The sequence below is a fragment of the Vulpes lagopus genome, chromosome 6 (assembly GCF_018345385.1).
Source record: "Vulpes lagopus strain Blue_001 chromosome 6, ASM1834538v1, whole genome shotgun sequence".
Taxonomy (NCBI): domain Eukaryota; kingdom Metazoa; phylum Chordata; class Mammalia; order Carnivora; family Canidae; genus Vulpes; species Vulpes lagopus.
Window position 1 is genome coordinate 56,311,622 of NC_054829.1, and position 17,176 is coordinate 56,328,797.

The window sequence follows — 17,176 nt, forward strand, 5'->3', positions numbered from 1 at the left end:
ACTTGAGATGAATCTTGAAAGCATGCTAAGTAAAAGAAGCCATAGACAAATAGCTACATATTACATGATTCCATTTACATGAAATATCCAGAACTGACAAATTCATAGAGACAGAAAGTAAATTAGTAATTGTCACGGGATGGAGGGGGAAAAATTGGGAATAACTGCTAATAAGTACAGGGTTTCTTTCTGGGGTGATGGAAATGTTCTGGAATTGTGATGGCTAAACTATAAGGTGACTATCCAAAGAAAAATCACCGAATTGGACACTAAAAAAGGATGAATCTCATGTTATGTGAATTATAGTTTAATAAAAAAAAAATTAATCTTGGAATGCACGGGTAGGTCAGTGGTTGAGTGTTTGCCTTTGGCTCAGGTCACGATCCTGGGGTCCTGGATTCGAGTCCCACATTGGGCTCCCCACAGGCAACCTGCTTCTCCCTCTGTCTAGGTCTCTCCCTCTGTGTGTCTCTAATGAATAAATTAATAATCTTTAAAAAAAATACTTTTTTTTAAACATTTAAAGCAGAACAGTGTTGTGCCATTCTAGCCCCCAGGCCCCTGTGGTAAACACAAGTGTATTTTAGCAAAGAAACCATCCATATGAAGATACATTTACAGAAAAAATTCTGCAAAATCTGGCTAGGCCACCCCTCTCCATGTGTCTCTCCATTCACAGTCGTATAAAAACTAAGTTCTGATTATTGTTTTTAGTGATGAACAGGAAATATGTTACAGTCTGAAATCATCCCTTGTTCCACCTTATCTCAGTGAATAAGTTGCCATAGCCAGAAACCTGGAAGTCATTCTAGATTCCTTCTCTCTCTCATCCTTCACATCCAATCAGCAAAATCCTACCCATTTTTGCTCTTAACCACTAAATATTTTTTCTCATTCAGTACCCTCTTCTTTACTGCTACTTGACTACTCTGTCATCTCTCCCCTACACCATTTCTAGTTCTGTTTTCCTTACATCTAACCTACGCGCTACTATCAGGAAGCTAGTTAGTTAAACCAAAAATCTAGTAACACTGAAATTCTTCGAATGCTCTCCAGCACCTACATCAACTGGAATCTACTTACGTCTCCAGCAAGCATCTCTGCACATCATTCCCTGAGCCCACTTTGTATTCTAGAAAAACAGTTCCGAGTTCCACGCACACACAAAGCTCTTTATGTCCCCTCTGCTTAAGCTATTCTGTTTTCCTAAATACTCAAGAAAATGTAATCTCTCCCACTCCTCAATTTCCCTAGCACTTTTTGCGTACACTCTGGTAAGCAATTAATCAGTTTCTACTTTGTACTGGTTTTTTTTTTTTTTTTTTTTTTGTCTCCTCTCCCTTAACAGACAGCATGATACTAGGAGCCCAAACCCAGTTGATTTAGGTTCTCCAGAGAATTGTCATACACACACAAACACACACACACACAATCACTAGACACACTTGGTTGAACAACTGAATACCATGACAACAGTCCTTTTTAATTTAGGTAACAACAACAACAAAAAAAATCATAACAGCCCCAACATTTTAAAAGACTTTTTAGATTTTTAATGCAAATAGTTTAGAACACAAGATATAAATGGCCCTACCTACACATGTCAACAAAGACACCAAAAACACTCAGGAGAGAAAAATCCATGCAACCTGTTATAAACTGACCTTAAAAAAAAAAAAAAAAAAAAAAACTAAAAACACTTTGAGCACTGGGAGCTCCGTATCTCCAGATTTTGCATCAGCACGACCTTTTACCTGAACATAGAGAAAGAAGCGAGGAACAATCTCACTTATGGTAAAGTATCTCAAAAGGGCACTCCTGAGTAGAAGAAAATGCAGAATTACAATCCCAAGTCCCCGTGCACGCTTAGACGGAACGAGCAGTCCCATCACTCAAAGGAATGCATTTCAGAGGATCAGTCCTTTCAAGTTTCCCACACTTGGGAGAACCACGTGCCACTGACCCCCAAGCCAACTGAGTAGCAGGACCGCAGAGCCCATTCGCTGTAGGAATCCGAACGCGCCTAACACACCCTTGCAAAATCCCGCTGAGGCAAATTCTGTCCTCACCTTCCGGATCTCCAGGTCCCCCGTACCACACACACCAAACACCATCCACGCGGCCCAGGAACCTGGCTCCTGCCTGGGACACGGCCCGGCGCCCCTCGGCGGGGGGCGACTCGCTTCAGGACCTGTGCCCACCACAGCCCGGACCGCGCCGCCAAAGTCGGCGGCTTCCTCCCCCAGGAGGCGCCTGCGACCCGGGGCCGAGGAGCCTGACCGCGCCTGAACTCACCCTGCGCAGCTCCTCCAAAACCAGCCCCACGTACGACTGAGGGGCAGTCCTGGGCCCCTCCATGGCGCCAAGGCTGCCCCAACCCAAGTGGCCGCGGCCGGGGCCTGGCGGAGCCCCAGCAAGCGGCAGCCAACACACCGCGTTCGGTCCGGAACCCAAACCTGCACCCGGCAACGGAGCGGACCACTGCGGCGCCGGCTGCGGGGGGGCTGCGGGAGGATCGGCGCCGACAGCCCTCAAGGGGCCAATGCTGCCCCCCAGGGAGCCTGCCCCTCGTTGTGCTCGAGGTCCTGAAGATCCGAAGGTCCAATCCCGCCCCTCGCGAGCCCGCGACCTGCCCTCTCCTCACCGCCCGTCACCCCTCAATTTGGTCGCGGCCCGGCCGCGGCGGGGAGGCGGGGACGCGGGGACGCGGTAAGTCTCCCCTCCCTCTTCGCGCGACGTGTCCTTGCCTCGCGTTCTTAAAGGGGCCGCCGCGCCCCTGGGCCAAGCCAAGCACTTTGGAGGCGGAGGGGCTTGAGCCCGAGACGCTGGAATTGTGCCTCGAGCCGTGCGCTGTGGGGTGGGCCACACAGCCCGGGGGAGTAGGGCCCTGGCACAGGGCCGTGGCCGACGCAGCGGCGTGGCTTATCCCGGAGGCCGCCAGGCGTGCAGCCCCGCGGGGGAGCCTGGCGCGGCCTCTCGACCCCAGGGCGGCCGCCGGGCCGAGCGCCCACCCCGAGCGCTCGCGTCTCGCAGCCTGCCCGAGACCCTGTCTGCACCCGCACTGAAGCCCTGGCTGCTTCTGCGTCTCGTACCCCTGGGGACGCTGTCGGCCCACGAAACTGGCCGCCGCCTTCATTCCCGTCAAAAAAAGGCCTGCAGGGCCCGTGCCCGTGCGTCCTGCCAACCGCGTCCGGACTTTGGACTTTGGACAGGAAGGCGTCGCGGGTCAGCTGTGGTCTGGGCAATGTTTAACCTCTCCCACGCAAGAGAGCACCCACCCGGTCCCCTCGGCTTCCAGGGCTTTACTCACACCTGCACTACCTGGGCGCTTGCTAGGCCCCCCTGGCTTAATTCCAGGAGCTCCTAGTTACCCAAACGGTAGAGCAAGCCCCTCCGGCTTCTGGCTGAGCGCCTGGTGTTCTCCCCTGCGAAGGGGAGCTAAAAGTAGCATCCTGCGGTCTAAATTTAGGACCCTATTTTTAGGGTCTATTTTTTGAATAGAGTACGGAGGGCTGGATTTGTGCGTGGGAGACCTTCAGCTGACAGCGGTGTAAAGGTTAACCCCTAAGTCGGCCTTGCCAGCAATAATAATCCTCCACCAACTCGGCCTCCTACAAGCCCTTAGCAAAGCGACACGAAAAGAAGCAGCAGATGCTTCTTCCTAAACAAGTTACCCAAGAGAAATTAATAGTTGGACAAAATCTTAAGTCCATAGCAGATTTCTCTGATGTAAGCTGGCAGCAACAGAACAATTGTGCCAAAAAGAATTAAAAAAAAAAAAAAAAGCCCAAGTTCTCAGCAAGTGATTTTCAGGACCAAAATGGGGCCTAGTTGTTTGGAATTCAAAGTGCTCTCATTTGCCACATCAGCCTGAGGAGTTTCAGGAACTATCAGTATCAGAACACAGCAGAAATTGCTTAATAATTCTCCATTTTTAAGGTATTACACAACCTTCTGATATGTTGGATAGTGTTTTGAAATTAAATTATGTGAATAGCCTATTAAGGTCAAAACAGAAGCATAACCAAAATTTTATGTTTAAAATTTCAGAGAATCTTAGAACAATGTACGTATCAATTAGAGCATTGATAAAAAAAAATTCTTAATGTCTGAACATTTCCAGAAAACTCTAGAAACATTTTCAGCTCTCAGAACTTATTTATAACCTAAAACATTTTTTAAATCCTTTTGCCCACCCTAAGGCAGGTACAGTGCCATTTTCCAATTTTTCAATAATCACCATTCCAAATACTAAAAACATAAATCAGGGACAAAAGAATAAATGAAATTGTTTAAAAATCTAAAAGATTTCCCTGTAACAAAAACACAGTAAAACTTAAACTCAGTGTCAAAGTCAAACCTAATTTCTCTTCTGTACACTTAATAGTCATATAGAAACTTACCTCTTCCTCTAGATCTTTCAATTCCATTTTTTAAAAAGTTCATGTTAAAATATCTTAACTTGTAAATAAAGTTCTACTAATCACCTCATATCCTTGAGAAAGATTTCAGATTCTAACACATCTGCACTCTTCGGTTCCACATAGACTGTGATCCTGTTTTGACACTTGTGTGGTAAAGGGGTGCTGTAGGTGGAGTTGTGACTACCAACACAGGATCCAATTTCATGGCCGTCACTCCTGATTAAATACTTTTTTTTTTTTCTAAAATATCATACACGTTACTACCCTCTTAAAAATCTACAATTGAAAAGAGATATCCTGAATTTGATAAATGATAAAAATTAAATTGAATGTTTTATTCTATAGTCTATTCATATAGAATACATGACTTTTACCATGAAAAAGATATCCAAAGATTGTTCTCAAGTAGGCATGGGATTTTGCTGTCTTATGTAGACATGCTTTAAGGGAACCGGAGAATAAATGCTGTGTGTTAGTGACAGCTACTAGGAAGCCTCCAAGAACACTGGAAACATGTTAACCAGTAAACCTTGTCCACAACTTAGAAACTGATTTCCCTTGTGAAAGGCCCTGTTGCAAAGCTGTAAATACTAGTTACACCCATTTAATTAAACAGGCAATGTTATGGGTCGTAGGATCTAGTTCTTTAGAAGAAAACCAAACATACTGAACCACACTTTCATTCTCTGTACTAGTAGTGATGTAAGAGTTGTTCTCAGAACAAACTGAATCAGGCATTACCTGTTGAACAAGAGCTGGGTAATTTCCTTTGTTTGTTCCACATATAAATGAAGCATTCTAATTAAGAGTAGATAAATGTTAGAACTCAAAGAGCTTCCTCAATTATAAAGTAGATAGAAAGTAGCATTAATTCCTATTACTTAAATAATTTTTAAAAATTATGCTGTGTACAAAATCTAGCTGAAATCACTAGCAAATAGAAACAATCACCTGAAACATTTAAGCAGAAGAAAAGGAAAAATTTTCACCTAAATTTAACAGGAAAATTGCTCAAATTTTCCATTTACTGCAGCTATTCAAACCTATATTATGGGAGTTTAGTAGATACACTAAGATTATTAGAATTCTAGGTCTGGCAGGAATTCTTTTTTTTTTAATTTTTTTTTAATTTTTATTTATTGATGATAGTCACACAGAGAGAGAGAGAGAGAGAGAGGCAGAGACACAGGCAGAGGGAGAAGCAGACTCCATGCACCAGGAGCCCGACGTGGGACTCGATCCCGGGTCTCCAAGATCGCGCCCTAGGCCAAAGGCAGGCGCCAAACCGCTGCGCCACCCAGGGATCCCTGGCAGGAATTCTTCAGAACATTTAGTCCAAACATTATGAACTTAAAGCCCTATAAAGGCCAAGCAGGTAAAATAAATGTAGGGAAATGATGAAATCATTTCTATCCAATGCAAGCACTATTCCTTGAGCTTCTTGTTGCCGTATGAAATGGGAGACTACATATTACAGTCATCTACTTTTTCAAAAAAACCCAGAAATTCAGGTTTTTGTATGAACTCACTTTTTAAAATGTTAGTAACTGGTTCTTAATTTTTTAAACAATGCACAAGTCAGCTTTGACCAGCAGCATGTCATCTAATCTCAACCTCTTATAGCAGAGTTTTAAACCTGAGACTGCGCTACAGAAAGTGACTTTCTAGGGTCACAAGGTAATTTCCATAAATTGAAATTCAATATTCCCATGTCTAAAAGATTTCAATCAAAATGGTTAAAGTAGGGACCCCTGGGAGGTTCAGCCTTTGGGTTGAGCATCTGCCTTCTGCTCAGGGCATGATCCCTGAGTCCCAGGATCGAGTCCCACATCAGGCTCCCTGCATGGAGCCTGCTTCTCCCTCTGCCTGCCTATGTCTCTTCCTCTCTTTCTGTGTGTTTCTCATGAATAAATAAGTAAAATCTTAAAAAAAAAAATGGTTAAAGTAAAATGTGTTTGTATTTACTGAGTCCACAAAAATAAACATACTTCATAGCCTTTATTAAATAAGCACTTTATATGAGAGGTGAATGTGGCATACTGATTAATAAATTATTATTTTTTTAATTTAGTAACTCCATAAGTACAATTTGTAGGGGAAGGGTTGACAGGGGAGGTATGTGTCAGTAGGACATACCAATATAGAACTAATTCCATGGGTAGTTGAAAGTTTTATTATGACTTTCTATAATTATTATTAGTGCTTCTTTTCTCCTGTGATGGAGCAGATTTCTAAGTAAAGTTTTTAATCAGCGTCTTTAAGACCAAATCATATGGGGTAAATTAATCACTTCTCTGGGCTTATTTACCAGGTAATATGTAACTCTCTGAAACCTTAGCAAAGAAATAAAGTGAAGAGGAAGCCTCTGAAAGCAAACTGATATATGTTATTAAGCCCAGTTTTCACAGACTCTTGTCACAGTCACCACCATCTACCTGGTCACCCAAGCTAGAAATCTGGTAAATTATCCTCACTTTTCTATTTTCCTCTCCATGCTACATTCAATCATTAAATCCAATGAATTCTATCTACAAAAGACCCATCTAGTTTGTCCTTCCAAATACATTAACAACCACCATCAGATATTAGACCAAGGTTATAAAGGGTGGCTAGGGGCAGCCTGGGTGGCTCAGCGGTTTAGCGCCGCCTTCAGCCCAGGGTGTGATCCTGGAGACCCGGAATTGAGTCCCACGTCAGGCTCCCTGCATGGAGCCTGTTTCTCGCTCTGCCTGTCTCTGTCTCTCTCTCTGTGTGTGTCTCTCATGAATAAATAAAAAAATCTTTTTTAAAAATTAAATAAATAAATAAATAAATAAATAAATAAATAAATAAATAAATAAAAAGGTGGCTAGTGGGCCAAACTTGATCCACAGACATTCTTTCTTTTTAACCTGAATGTTTGCCACCATTCAAAATTAAGAGATTTCACACAAAATATCCAGATTTCCAACTTATCTTGAAATATCAAAAGATCTGGCAAAACCAGGCTAAAGGTAAATAGTAGCTAACATCCTTTGGATAAAGCATACACACTCCATTGGTTACAGTTCTCAACTTTACCTATGTTTCATTCATTTCATTTGTTTATATACCCTGATTTAGACCTTCACCATTTATTTCCTAAACTAATGCAATTAACTTCTTGACCAAACCTGCCTTTGGTCTTTACCTGTTCAATCTTCATTTGATAATGTTGGCAGATACACTTTATAAATGAAACTTTTTCATTTTATTCCCTGCTTAAAATTCTTCAATAGCGGCCCATTATCTACAAGATGGTATAACATTCAAAGCTATTCTTGACTTAATCCCTATATAATCTTCATTATCATCCTATATTCAATCAGACTGAATTGCTTATAGTTCTCCAAAAATGCCTTGATCTCTCCTACTTCTTTACCTTTAAAAATGTTCTCTCCTCAACCTAGAATGCCGACCCTTCCTTTGTCTAAGTCCTCCTCCTTCAAGGTAAGCTCAAATATGATCTCCTCTGAGACACTTTCCCAGGCCCTACTTCCCCACCATCTCTAGCTACCACGTCCAGCTGGTCTACTAGGGCATCAGTAGGCTGATCAGTCTGTTAATAGCATTCTATGGCTACTACAGCACTGTATTTTAATTACTGTTTTGTTTTTTTTCTTTAACCTATGTCCTTCAACTAGAGTAATCTCCTTAAAGCAGCTACTGTTAAATTTCATCTTAAAATATAAGAAGATAAAAGTGCTTCTTCAATTATTTATATGTTAACAGTAAATGAGAAAAGGAAAAAAAATTGTAAAAGGCCTTCTACATAAAGTACTATATAGCTAAGTCCTTTGCAATATCTCATCTGCAATAAATGAGATAGGATTTAATAGGATTTACAATAAAGGTAGACAGATTTTGGAATTTTGGCTACAGCTTGGTCAAATTTTGAGATATTAGTTGCTTTTGTAAGATTCTCAATACACTACTTTGAGATCACAGCTATTATTCAGATACTAATAATTTGCTTAAGATCCATTTAGCTCATATTATTTCTAAGTTAATCCATTTAGCATAATTTTCCCTGATTTGAAAAAAAAGGGAATAAAACAGAAAAAATAAAACAATGCTGAAGATCAACAAAACTTAAAGGCTAAAAAAAAAAAATCCTTAACAATATCCTTGCAACAAAATGTTCATGTAAGAGAAATCTTACAGTTAAGATTTTATGGAAAGAGAAATATTATGTAATGTTTGCATAGGGAGGATTCACTCAAACATCATTTTCAACTACTCCTATATTTAGAAAAATAGGCAAAATTATTGCAAAAGATTTAAAAGTTCAACTTACCCCTTTTGTAAGGATTATAATTGATGAAAATGCAGAATTCATGAAATCAAAAATGTCAATTTGAAATAAATATTTCAGAATCTGCCACTCAGAAGCATCTTCTGTCAATAAAAATAAGTTAACACTTGATGTGATATAAGTTTTGAATCTAATTTCTTTCTTAATTGCTGCATTAGAGAACAAATAATTTTTTCTTACCTTTTTTAGCAATGTAATTTTGAGAAGGCAAAACGTAATCGGGTGAAACCATTGGACTTTTTGGCAGGGTATTTTCCACAGATCTGTCTATTTCTGCCTCAGTAGATCCTTTAGTATCCAGTGATATTTTTGATTTTTCACCATTATTTTTAGAAGATAGAGTTTTGAAATGTACTTCTTTATGAATTCTCATGGGTGACTCTATTTTAGAGGTCATATCTGCAAATAAAATTAGAAATGTTTGGGGGTTTTTAAGATTTCTCTATTTACTTTAAAGAGATAAAGAACATGCATGCACATTAGGGAAGGGGCAGAGGGAGAGAATCTTCAAGCAGACTCCTCACTGAGTGGGAATCCCCCACATGGGGCTCCACATAGGGCTCCATGCAGGGCTCAGTCCCACAGCCCATTAGATCATGACCTGAGCCAAAATCAAGAGTTGGACACTCAACTGAGCCATCTAGGTGCCTGGAGTTCTTTTAATACTTGCTTTGTTCTGGACTTCCCTTTTGTTTTCTAGGCAGGCCATTCTTTGAATTTTTGTGGTCATTGTGACACTTCTTTATGGAAAGAATTCACTAAAACATAAATTGCAACCTGCATTCGTTCCTATTGTTAACATAATAAATTACCACACACTTAGTGACTTAAACAATATAAACATATTCTCTTAGTGCTCTGGAGATCAAAAGTCCTAAAACCAAGGTGTTGACAAGGTTGTGTTTCTTCCTTAGGCTCTAGAGGAGAATCTATTTCCTTGCCTTTTCTACCTCCAGAGGCTACCTGCATCCCTTAACTCATGGCCCCTTCTTTCATTTTCAAAGATAGCACTACAACATCTTCTAACCTATCCCTTGCTCTGACCCTCTTTCCTTCCACTTTTAACAAACCTTGTGATAATATTGGTCCCACTAGGATAATCTCTCCATCTCAGGATGATTAATTTAATCACATATGCAAGGTCATTTTTGTCATGTCAAGTAACATAGTCACAGAGTCTGGGAATTAAAACATGAACATCTTTGAATGGTCATTATTCAGCCTACCACAATGTCTTTTCTTTATTCTTTTACCAAGGAAAAGTTTTTAAAACTAGATTGCCTTTTTGTCCTAAAAACTATTTTTTAGGGGCGGCTCTGGTGGCTCAGCGGTTTAGTGCCACCTTCAGCACAGGGTGTGATCCTAGAGACCCGGGATCGAGTCCTACGTCAGGCTCCCTGCATGGAGCCTGCCTCTCTCTCTGCCTGTGTCTCTGCCTCTCTCTCTCTCTGTCTCTCATGAATAAATAAATAAAATCTTAAAAAAAAAAAAACAACCCTATTTAAAATATATATATATAACGTAGACAACAACTCCATTGTTGTCTCTTTTGTTGTTGTTATAAGCTTATAACTAAGGGTAAGACATTAAATAGTTCTCCATAGGATTCCTCTTAGATATATTTATTACCTAAGAAAGTATAATGTTTAAATGCAATTGCAAAAATATATATCCCTGCCATTAAAGAAAATTGGTAAGATAGATTTTTCTTACTTTATCTGTTAGAGAACCAGAAAAGTCAAAATGATATTATTTAAAGTATCTTAGTATGAATCCTTTTTTGTACAGAAGGATTTATTTAAAAAAAAAAAAAACCGGGGATCCCTGGGTGGCACAGCGGTTTAGCGCCTGCCATTGGCCCTGGGCATGATCCTGGTGACCTGGGATCGAGTCCCACGTCGGGCTCCCAGTGCACGGAGCCTGCTTCTCCCTCTGCCTGTGTCTGCCTCTCTCTCTCTCTCTCTCTCTCATAAATAAATAAAAATTTTAGGAAAAAAAAATTAAAAAAAAAAACCAGTAAGACACTACTACATCATGATACTGTCACACTGGGCTTTTAACACAAGACTTGCTCTGGAGGGGCATAAAACACAAATTGATTCATAAACATAGCAATTAACAAAATAAAGCAATGAAATCAAATATATTTTAATAAGAACTCAGAATCAAGCTTCAGAAGGACTCAACATGATACTTCCATCTGGGGACTTGATACAAAAAATTTAGTTTGAACTGCCATTAGCAGGTGGCAAAAGCTACCTGCAAATGAAGCTTCAGATTAGAAAATACTGTTTTACCACCTATTGGGGATAAGTTGCAATTGGAATAATTTAATATGGTCAGTAGCTATTTCAATGATCACCTTGCCTGGATACTTTCCCATAACCACTCTGCTGGTTGCTGTAATCATGACAACCACCTATTCTATTTAATAAATAGAACAAACTGTGCCAGTTACACAAAGAAAGACAATATTAGGGCAGCCCGGGTGGCTCAGCGGTTCAGTGCCTGTCTTCAATCTGGGGCCTGATCCTGGAGACTCGGAATCAAGTCCCATGTCGGGCTTCATGCAGGGAGCCTGCTCTTCCCTCTGCTGTGTCTCTGCCTCTCTCTCTCTCTCTCTTTCTCTCTCTCTGTCTCTTAATAATAAATAAATAAAATATTAAAAAAAAAGAAAGACGATATTAAAACTTACAGCAGTTAATTTGCATGTCATGCAGTGTAGGCCACTGGATCATGCATATCTACAACACATATTTGCCAGTATGTACTATTAAATATAAAACTCATTATCACTCAGACTTTTTAAAAGATATTTTATCTATTTATATTATAAAGAGCACACACGCATGGGAGTGGGGAGTGGGAGAGGGAGGAGAGAGAAGCAGATTCCTCGCTGAGTGTGAAGCCTGACATGGGGCTCAATCCCAGGACCCTTAGATCATGACCCAAGCTGAGGTCAGATGCTTAACTGACCTAGGCACCCAGGTGCCCTCTCTCTCAAACTTGAAATGAGATTGCTCCAAAGAGGAAGAACCATCCACTACCAAAGAAACTATATTAACCATTCACAAAGAAAGATACCCGTGGTCTTAGTATATTTGAAACAAATTTGAAAATGACAGGGTAGCAATCAAATGTGAGGTATTGTACTTTTCCTACCCTCTTGCAGTTTTGTTAATTTCAAAGGCAATCCTTGTTTCCCCCTTCATCCCACCTCCAGTGTATTATTATATATATCATATTATCCAGTGGATAAATGAGGAGAAATGATGAATAAGTAGAGGCTTTTTAAATCCTAAAATCGGATACATCTTTTATATCAAGCAAAAATGTTGAATGATTGAGAAGAATCCTCATTGGCTAGTAATTATAGGATGTTTTATATTTTTAAGTGTGTTCTTTACTAATTTACTAGAGTGTGTTGTATAAAACAAATATAGATAATATAAGTTCAAACTATATTCTTTACATCATATTTAAGTTATTTTAGCAATTAAGTGAAGATTGACAGTATTAAAATAACATTTTGTGTTTATGTTGGCTCAATAGAAAAGATATTTTAAGTAGAATATGAAAGTAAAAAATTTCAAGATATCCTCATTCAACTGTTAGTAAAAAATGTGCCTCCATAAGTATGCACAAGTATATGCTTATTTTCTCATTCAGACCCAATAACAACATAAGGTTGTGCTGAGAAGTCAAATTAAAATCAATAATAAAATTGTATTTTGGATTTCATTCTTATGCTATGATGTCTGGCAAAGGCAAAATTACACGTTTCCTTTAATTTGGTGATCTCATGGATTCACATATTGCTTCAATAAGTGCCATAAATTTCTGAGAAGGAACTCAAGAAATTATAAATCTTATCACTGCTTTTTTTACAGAAGTCATAAATCTGTACGGGCAGAGAAAAATCTTATATTATCCAACTGATCATATGATCATTAGGGAAAATATAAGTTTTATTTTGCATTTCAGTGTAACAAGGCTGATAGAGATTTAAATAAAATATTCCTGATTTTTCTGATTTTTTGCTACATATTAAATTTTTTAATGATTTATACCTTTACATGATAATATACCTGAGTTCAAATTAGAATAAAAATATAAACTAAATAAAAAAAAAAAAAAAAAAAAAAAGGGATCCCTGGGTGGCGCAGCGGTTTGGCGCCTGCCTTTGGCCCAGGGCGCGATCCTGGAGACCCGGGATCGAATCCCACATCGGGCTCCCGGTGCATGGAGCCTGCTTCTCCCTCTGCCTGTGTCTCTGCCTCTCTCTCTATCTCTCTGTGACTATAATAACTAAATAAAAAAAAGAAAAAAGAAAATATATATGCATATCTTTTGAGAACCTTCATTTAAAAAGGATTATCGGGATCCCTGGGTGGCGCAGCGGTTTAGCGCCTGCCTTTGGCCCAGGGCGCGATCCTGGAAACCCGGGATCGAATCCCACATCGGGCTCCCGGTGCGTGGAGCCTGCTTCTCCCTCTGCCTATGTCTCTGCCTCTCTCTCTCTCTCTGTGACTATCATAAATAAATTTAAAAAATTTAAAAAAATAAAAAATAAAAAAATAAAAAGGATTATCTGGCATGCCTGAGGGGCTTAGTCCATTAAGCATCTGACTTTGGCTCAGGTCATGACCTTGGGATCCTAGGATCCATCCTTTAGTTGGGCTCCCTGATGAGTGGAGTCTGCTCCTCCCTCTTCCTCTGCCCCTATCCCCTGCTTGTGTTCTCTCTCTCTCTCAAATAAATAAAATCCTAAAAAATTAAATTAAATTAAAAGGATTATCCTTCCCCAAAATTAATTGAAAAAAAGTATAACTTGAAACCTAGGTCAAAATTTTCCACATTTATATTGTTGCAACATATATCCATGTGCATACCATATCAAATAGCCATTTATTTTAAGATAATTCAATTTTCTTTTTTTTTTTTTTTTAAGATTTACTTATTCATGAGGGACACAGAAAGAGAGGCACGGAGACACAGGCAGAGGGAGAAGCAGGCTCCTCACAGGGAGCCCAGTGTGGGACTCAATTCCAGATCCTGGGATCAGGCCCTGAGCCGAAGGCAGATGCTCAGCCGCTGAGCCACCCAGGCATCCCAGATAATTCAATTTTCAAACACAGTTTAAGCTGATCATTTGATTGAACTAACTAATTAGAGTTAAAGGAGAAAAAAGGTTCTAACCAGTCCTCACCTGAAGTATAGAATTCAGGTAAACTGTGGAATTTACTTCTCAGTTACTTTTTAAGACAATGATAGGAAAATATCAGTGCAGTTCTGAAAAGCAGTATTAAAGATTAGCAAGAGAATTATTTAGTGTCTAATTTTGCACTTTCAATTATGAATTTAACATAGCATTTTGATACTGTCACTTATTTAGCATTGTTCAAAAGGTAAAAAAGTCTCAAGTAAGCAAACACATATCAGCAATTTAATAATGCCACCTGTGGACATTAAAGTTAAAAATGAGCAAATGAGGGGTGCCTGGGTGGCTCAGTTGGCTAAGGATCTGATTCTTGGTTTCAGCTCAGGTCTTCATCTCAGAGTTGTGGGATCAAGTGTGGAGGTGGACCCTGTGCTCAGTGCAGTCTGCAGCAGATTATCTCCTTCTCTCTCATTCTCTGGTCTCCGTTCTACTCATGCGTGCTCTCTTTCTCTCTCTCTCTAAAATAAATAAATAAAATCTCAAAAACAAAATCTTAAAAAAAAAAAGGAGCAATCAACTCAGGAGTCTAAATACAATGAGACTATTGTAAACACAGGACTCAATAGTGATCTACAAGATTGTTTAATGGCATTAGGGAAAAAATTTAATTCTATTATTAATTACACTTAAACATTTATGTAGCTAAACTCTTTTTAAAATATTGTTTTAACTGGGGGTTTCTGGGTGGCTCAGTCAGTTAACCATCTGCCTTCAGCTCAGGTCATGATCCCAGGGTCCTGGGATAGAGCCCATGTCAGGCTTCACACTCAGCAGGGGTGCTGCTTCTCCTTCTCTCCCTTTGTCCTGTCCCCCCATCTCATGCTCTGTCTCTCTCTCAGTATCAAATAAATAAATAAAATCTTTCAAAACATAAAATAAAATAGTGTTTTAACTGCATTTAAAATAAATACGTCTGGGGATGCCGGGGTGCTCAGCAGTTGAGTTTGGCTAAAAGCATGATCCTGGAGTCCCAGGACTGAGTCCCACATCAGGCTTCCTGCATGGAGCCTGCTTCTCTCTCTGCCTATGTCGCTACCTCTCTCTCTCTGTGTCTCTCATGAATAAATAAACTCTTTTTAAATAAATAAATAATAAAATAAATACATTTGTTAAGAAAAATGGATACTTCCTATAGCATTTCTATAATTAATTAACTAATTAAATTAATTTCAGGGTATTATTTTCACATGACTTAAACCTGAGCTTTAAGATTTACATGAGATACAGATATGCCTTTCTTATAATTGTTTATAATAAACAGAATTTTAAGTCAAATAAAATAATGAAGAACTTTTCATATTTAACTGTACTTGGGAAACTCATTATTTAAATAAGTTCAATTGGAGTATTTTGTAAAATAGTTACTAATATTATAATATAAATAATCGTTCCCTAATTTATCTGTTTTGTAAAGACTTATGTCAGTATATTATTGTTTCTGTAAATCTGGTTATCTCAGGTCTCAGCCTTTCATAAGTATTGATTTAAGATCAGTAATTCATTTTTTATGCATTCTTTCTGATTAAGGCAAATTTTCATTTGGTATTTCCTAAAAGAGTTATTGAAATTATCTGAAAATTTTGGCTGTTGTACCTATTTCTCCAATAGCCAAAAAATAGGGCCTGTGGCTTTATCTGAATTCCTTTTAGTATTCCTTTTTAAAAACAAATTTTACATGACCCCAGGTTATTTTCCATTTAATTAATATCATAATATTTTGGAATAATCTACTTTGTGTATATAGAATGGCATTATCTTTTTTTAGAAACTTAAAGGAATTTCCAAATGTTTTCATGAAAGTCCCTCAAAACTAGTTATAATTCCATAAATGCCTTATTCTCATTTGATTGTTCTCCAAGTTTTCTTTTTTTTAAAGATTTTATTTATTTATTTGACAGAGAGAGAGAGTCAGAGAACACAAACAGGGGGTTGTCAGAGGGAGAAGAAGCAGGCTCCCCACTGAGCAGGGAGATCAATGTGATGTGGGACTCTATCCCAGGACCCTGAAATCATGACCTGAACTGAAGGCAGACACCCAACTAACTGAGCCACTTAGGGGCCCCCTCTCCAAGTTTTCATATTTAGAAATTCTCTTAGCATCACTCTATGAAATAATAAATTCTACTAAATAAATTCTACTAATAATAAATATCAAGCGATATTCAGGATGCCCTTGAGTTTCTATACATATGCTCTAAAATATTTTCATATATCTATATTTTGAGTCTTCTCTATTTCTAGATCTGTTATTGTTTTGCTTTATTTTAGTCTCAGTTATTTACTACTTTTATCTGCTTTTTTGCAAATATCCCTTTAGGATCTAACACATGTAGGACAAAATAATTTCCTCTTTAGCCTTTGATAATATAGGACTTTAATATTTTTAGTCATTCAAAAGCATCACACCTACACCTTCCTCCTTTAGATAAGGGTGAGAATCTGAGTCTACGTTCTGGTTAAGGATATTAATTAAGTAAAGAGGTCACATTTTGGAGACTTAAGAAATGGTATATAGTTCTTCTGGAAATTCAAGCAAATCAGCCTTTTCTGACGGAAATAAATGTGTTTGCATCTGAGTTTGCAACATTGTTGATCTCTTCTAATGAAAGGCTCTCTGTCATTCTAGGGTTCAATTGTTCCTGTATTATTGGCCAGTATTTGCAGAGTTTCTAATCTGTCCATCAGAGAGACATCAAAATAGAGATGTGGGAAGTCATGTTATATAATTCTTTACTTAAAATCCACATGGGGATGCCCAGGTGGCTCAGCAGTTGGGTGCCTGCCTTTGGCTCGGGGTGTGATCCTGGAGACCTGGGATCGAGTCCCGCGTCAGGCTCCCTGCATGGAGCCTGCTTCTCTCTGCCTATGTCTCTGCCTCTGTGTGTGTGTGTGTGTGTCTTTCATGAATAAATAAATAAAATATTAAAAAAATAAAATAAAATAAAATCCACTTGTTTTTAATCGTAGGAATTACTAGACACCTAGACATCTAGATCTAGGAGTATCTTCTGATACTCTGCCCTCTTCATTGCCTACTGTTAAGCTCCCAGTATTGAGAGAAAACTAATCAAATATAGTTATATTGGGAAGGTGTTAATGAGCTAAAAAGTTAATGTAAATGAGCAGAAAGAAATCCTCATTTACCAAAAAAGAAAGTCAATGGACATCATCTAATATAGATTAATCAAAGCAGGACAG

At 38.9% G+C, this 17,176-nt stretch overlaps 1 protein-coding gene across 15 annotated transcripts in view; it reads right to left on the minus strand.

Annotated features, from left to right (window-relative positions):
* The window catches only part of MIA2 (MIA SH3 domain ER export factor 2), a 90,881-nt gene that overhangs the window by 63,627 nt on the left and 10,078 nt on the right, over positions 1–17,176 (minus strand). For 5 of the 15 annotated variants that reach the window (XM_041758357.1, XM_041758355.1, XM_041758354.1 and 2 more), the window contains 2 exons: positions 8,938–9,156; positions 8,740–8,840 (listed from right to left, as the gene is read on the minus strand). In XM_041758357.1, coding sequence (XP_041614291.1) covers positions 8,740–8,840; positions 8,938–9,154 — 318 coding nt within the window. In that variant the 5' untranslated portion in view covers positions 9,155–9,156. Of the gene's footprint in view, positions 1–2,295; positions 2,625–2,747; positions 3,042–3,092; positions 3,218–4,403; positions 4,564–8,739; positions 8,841–8,937; positions 9,157–17,176 lie in introns of those variants that run through there. The other 10 variants (XM_041758368.1, XM_041758361.1, XM_041758360.1 and 7 more) reach the window with 7 other exon arrangements.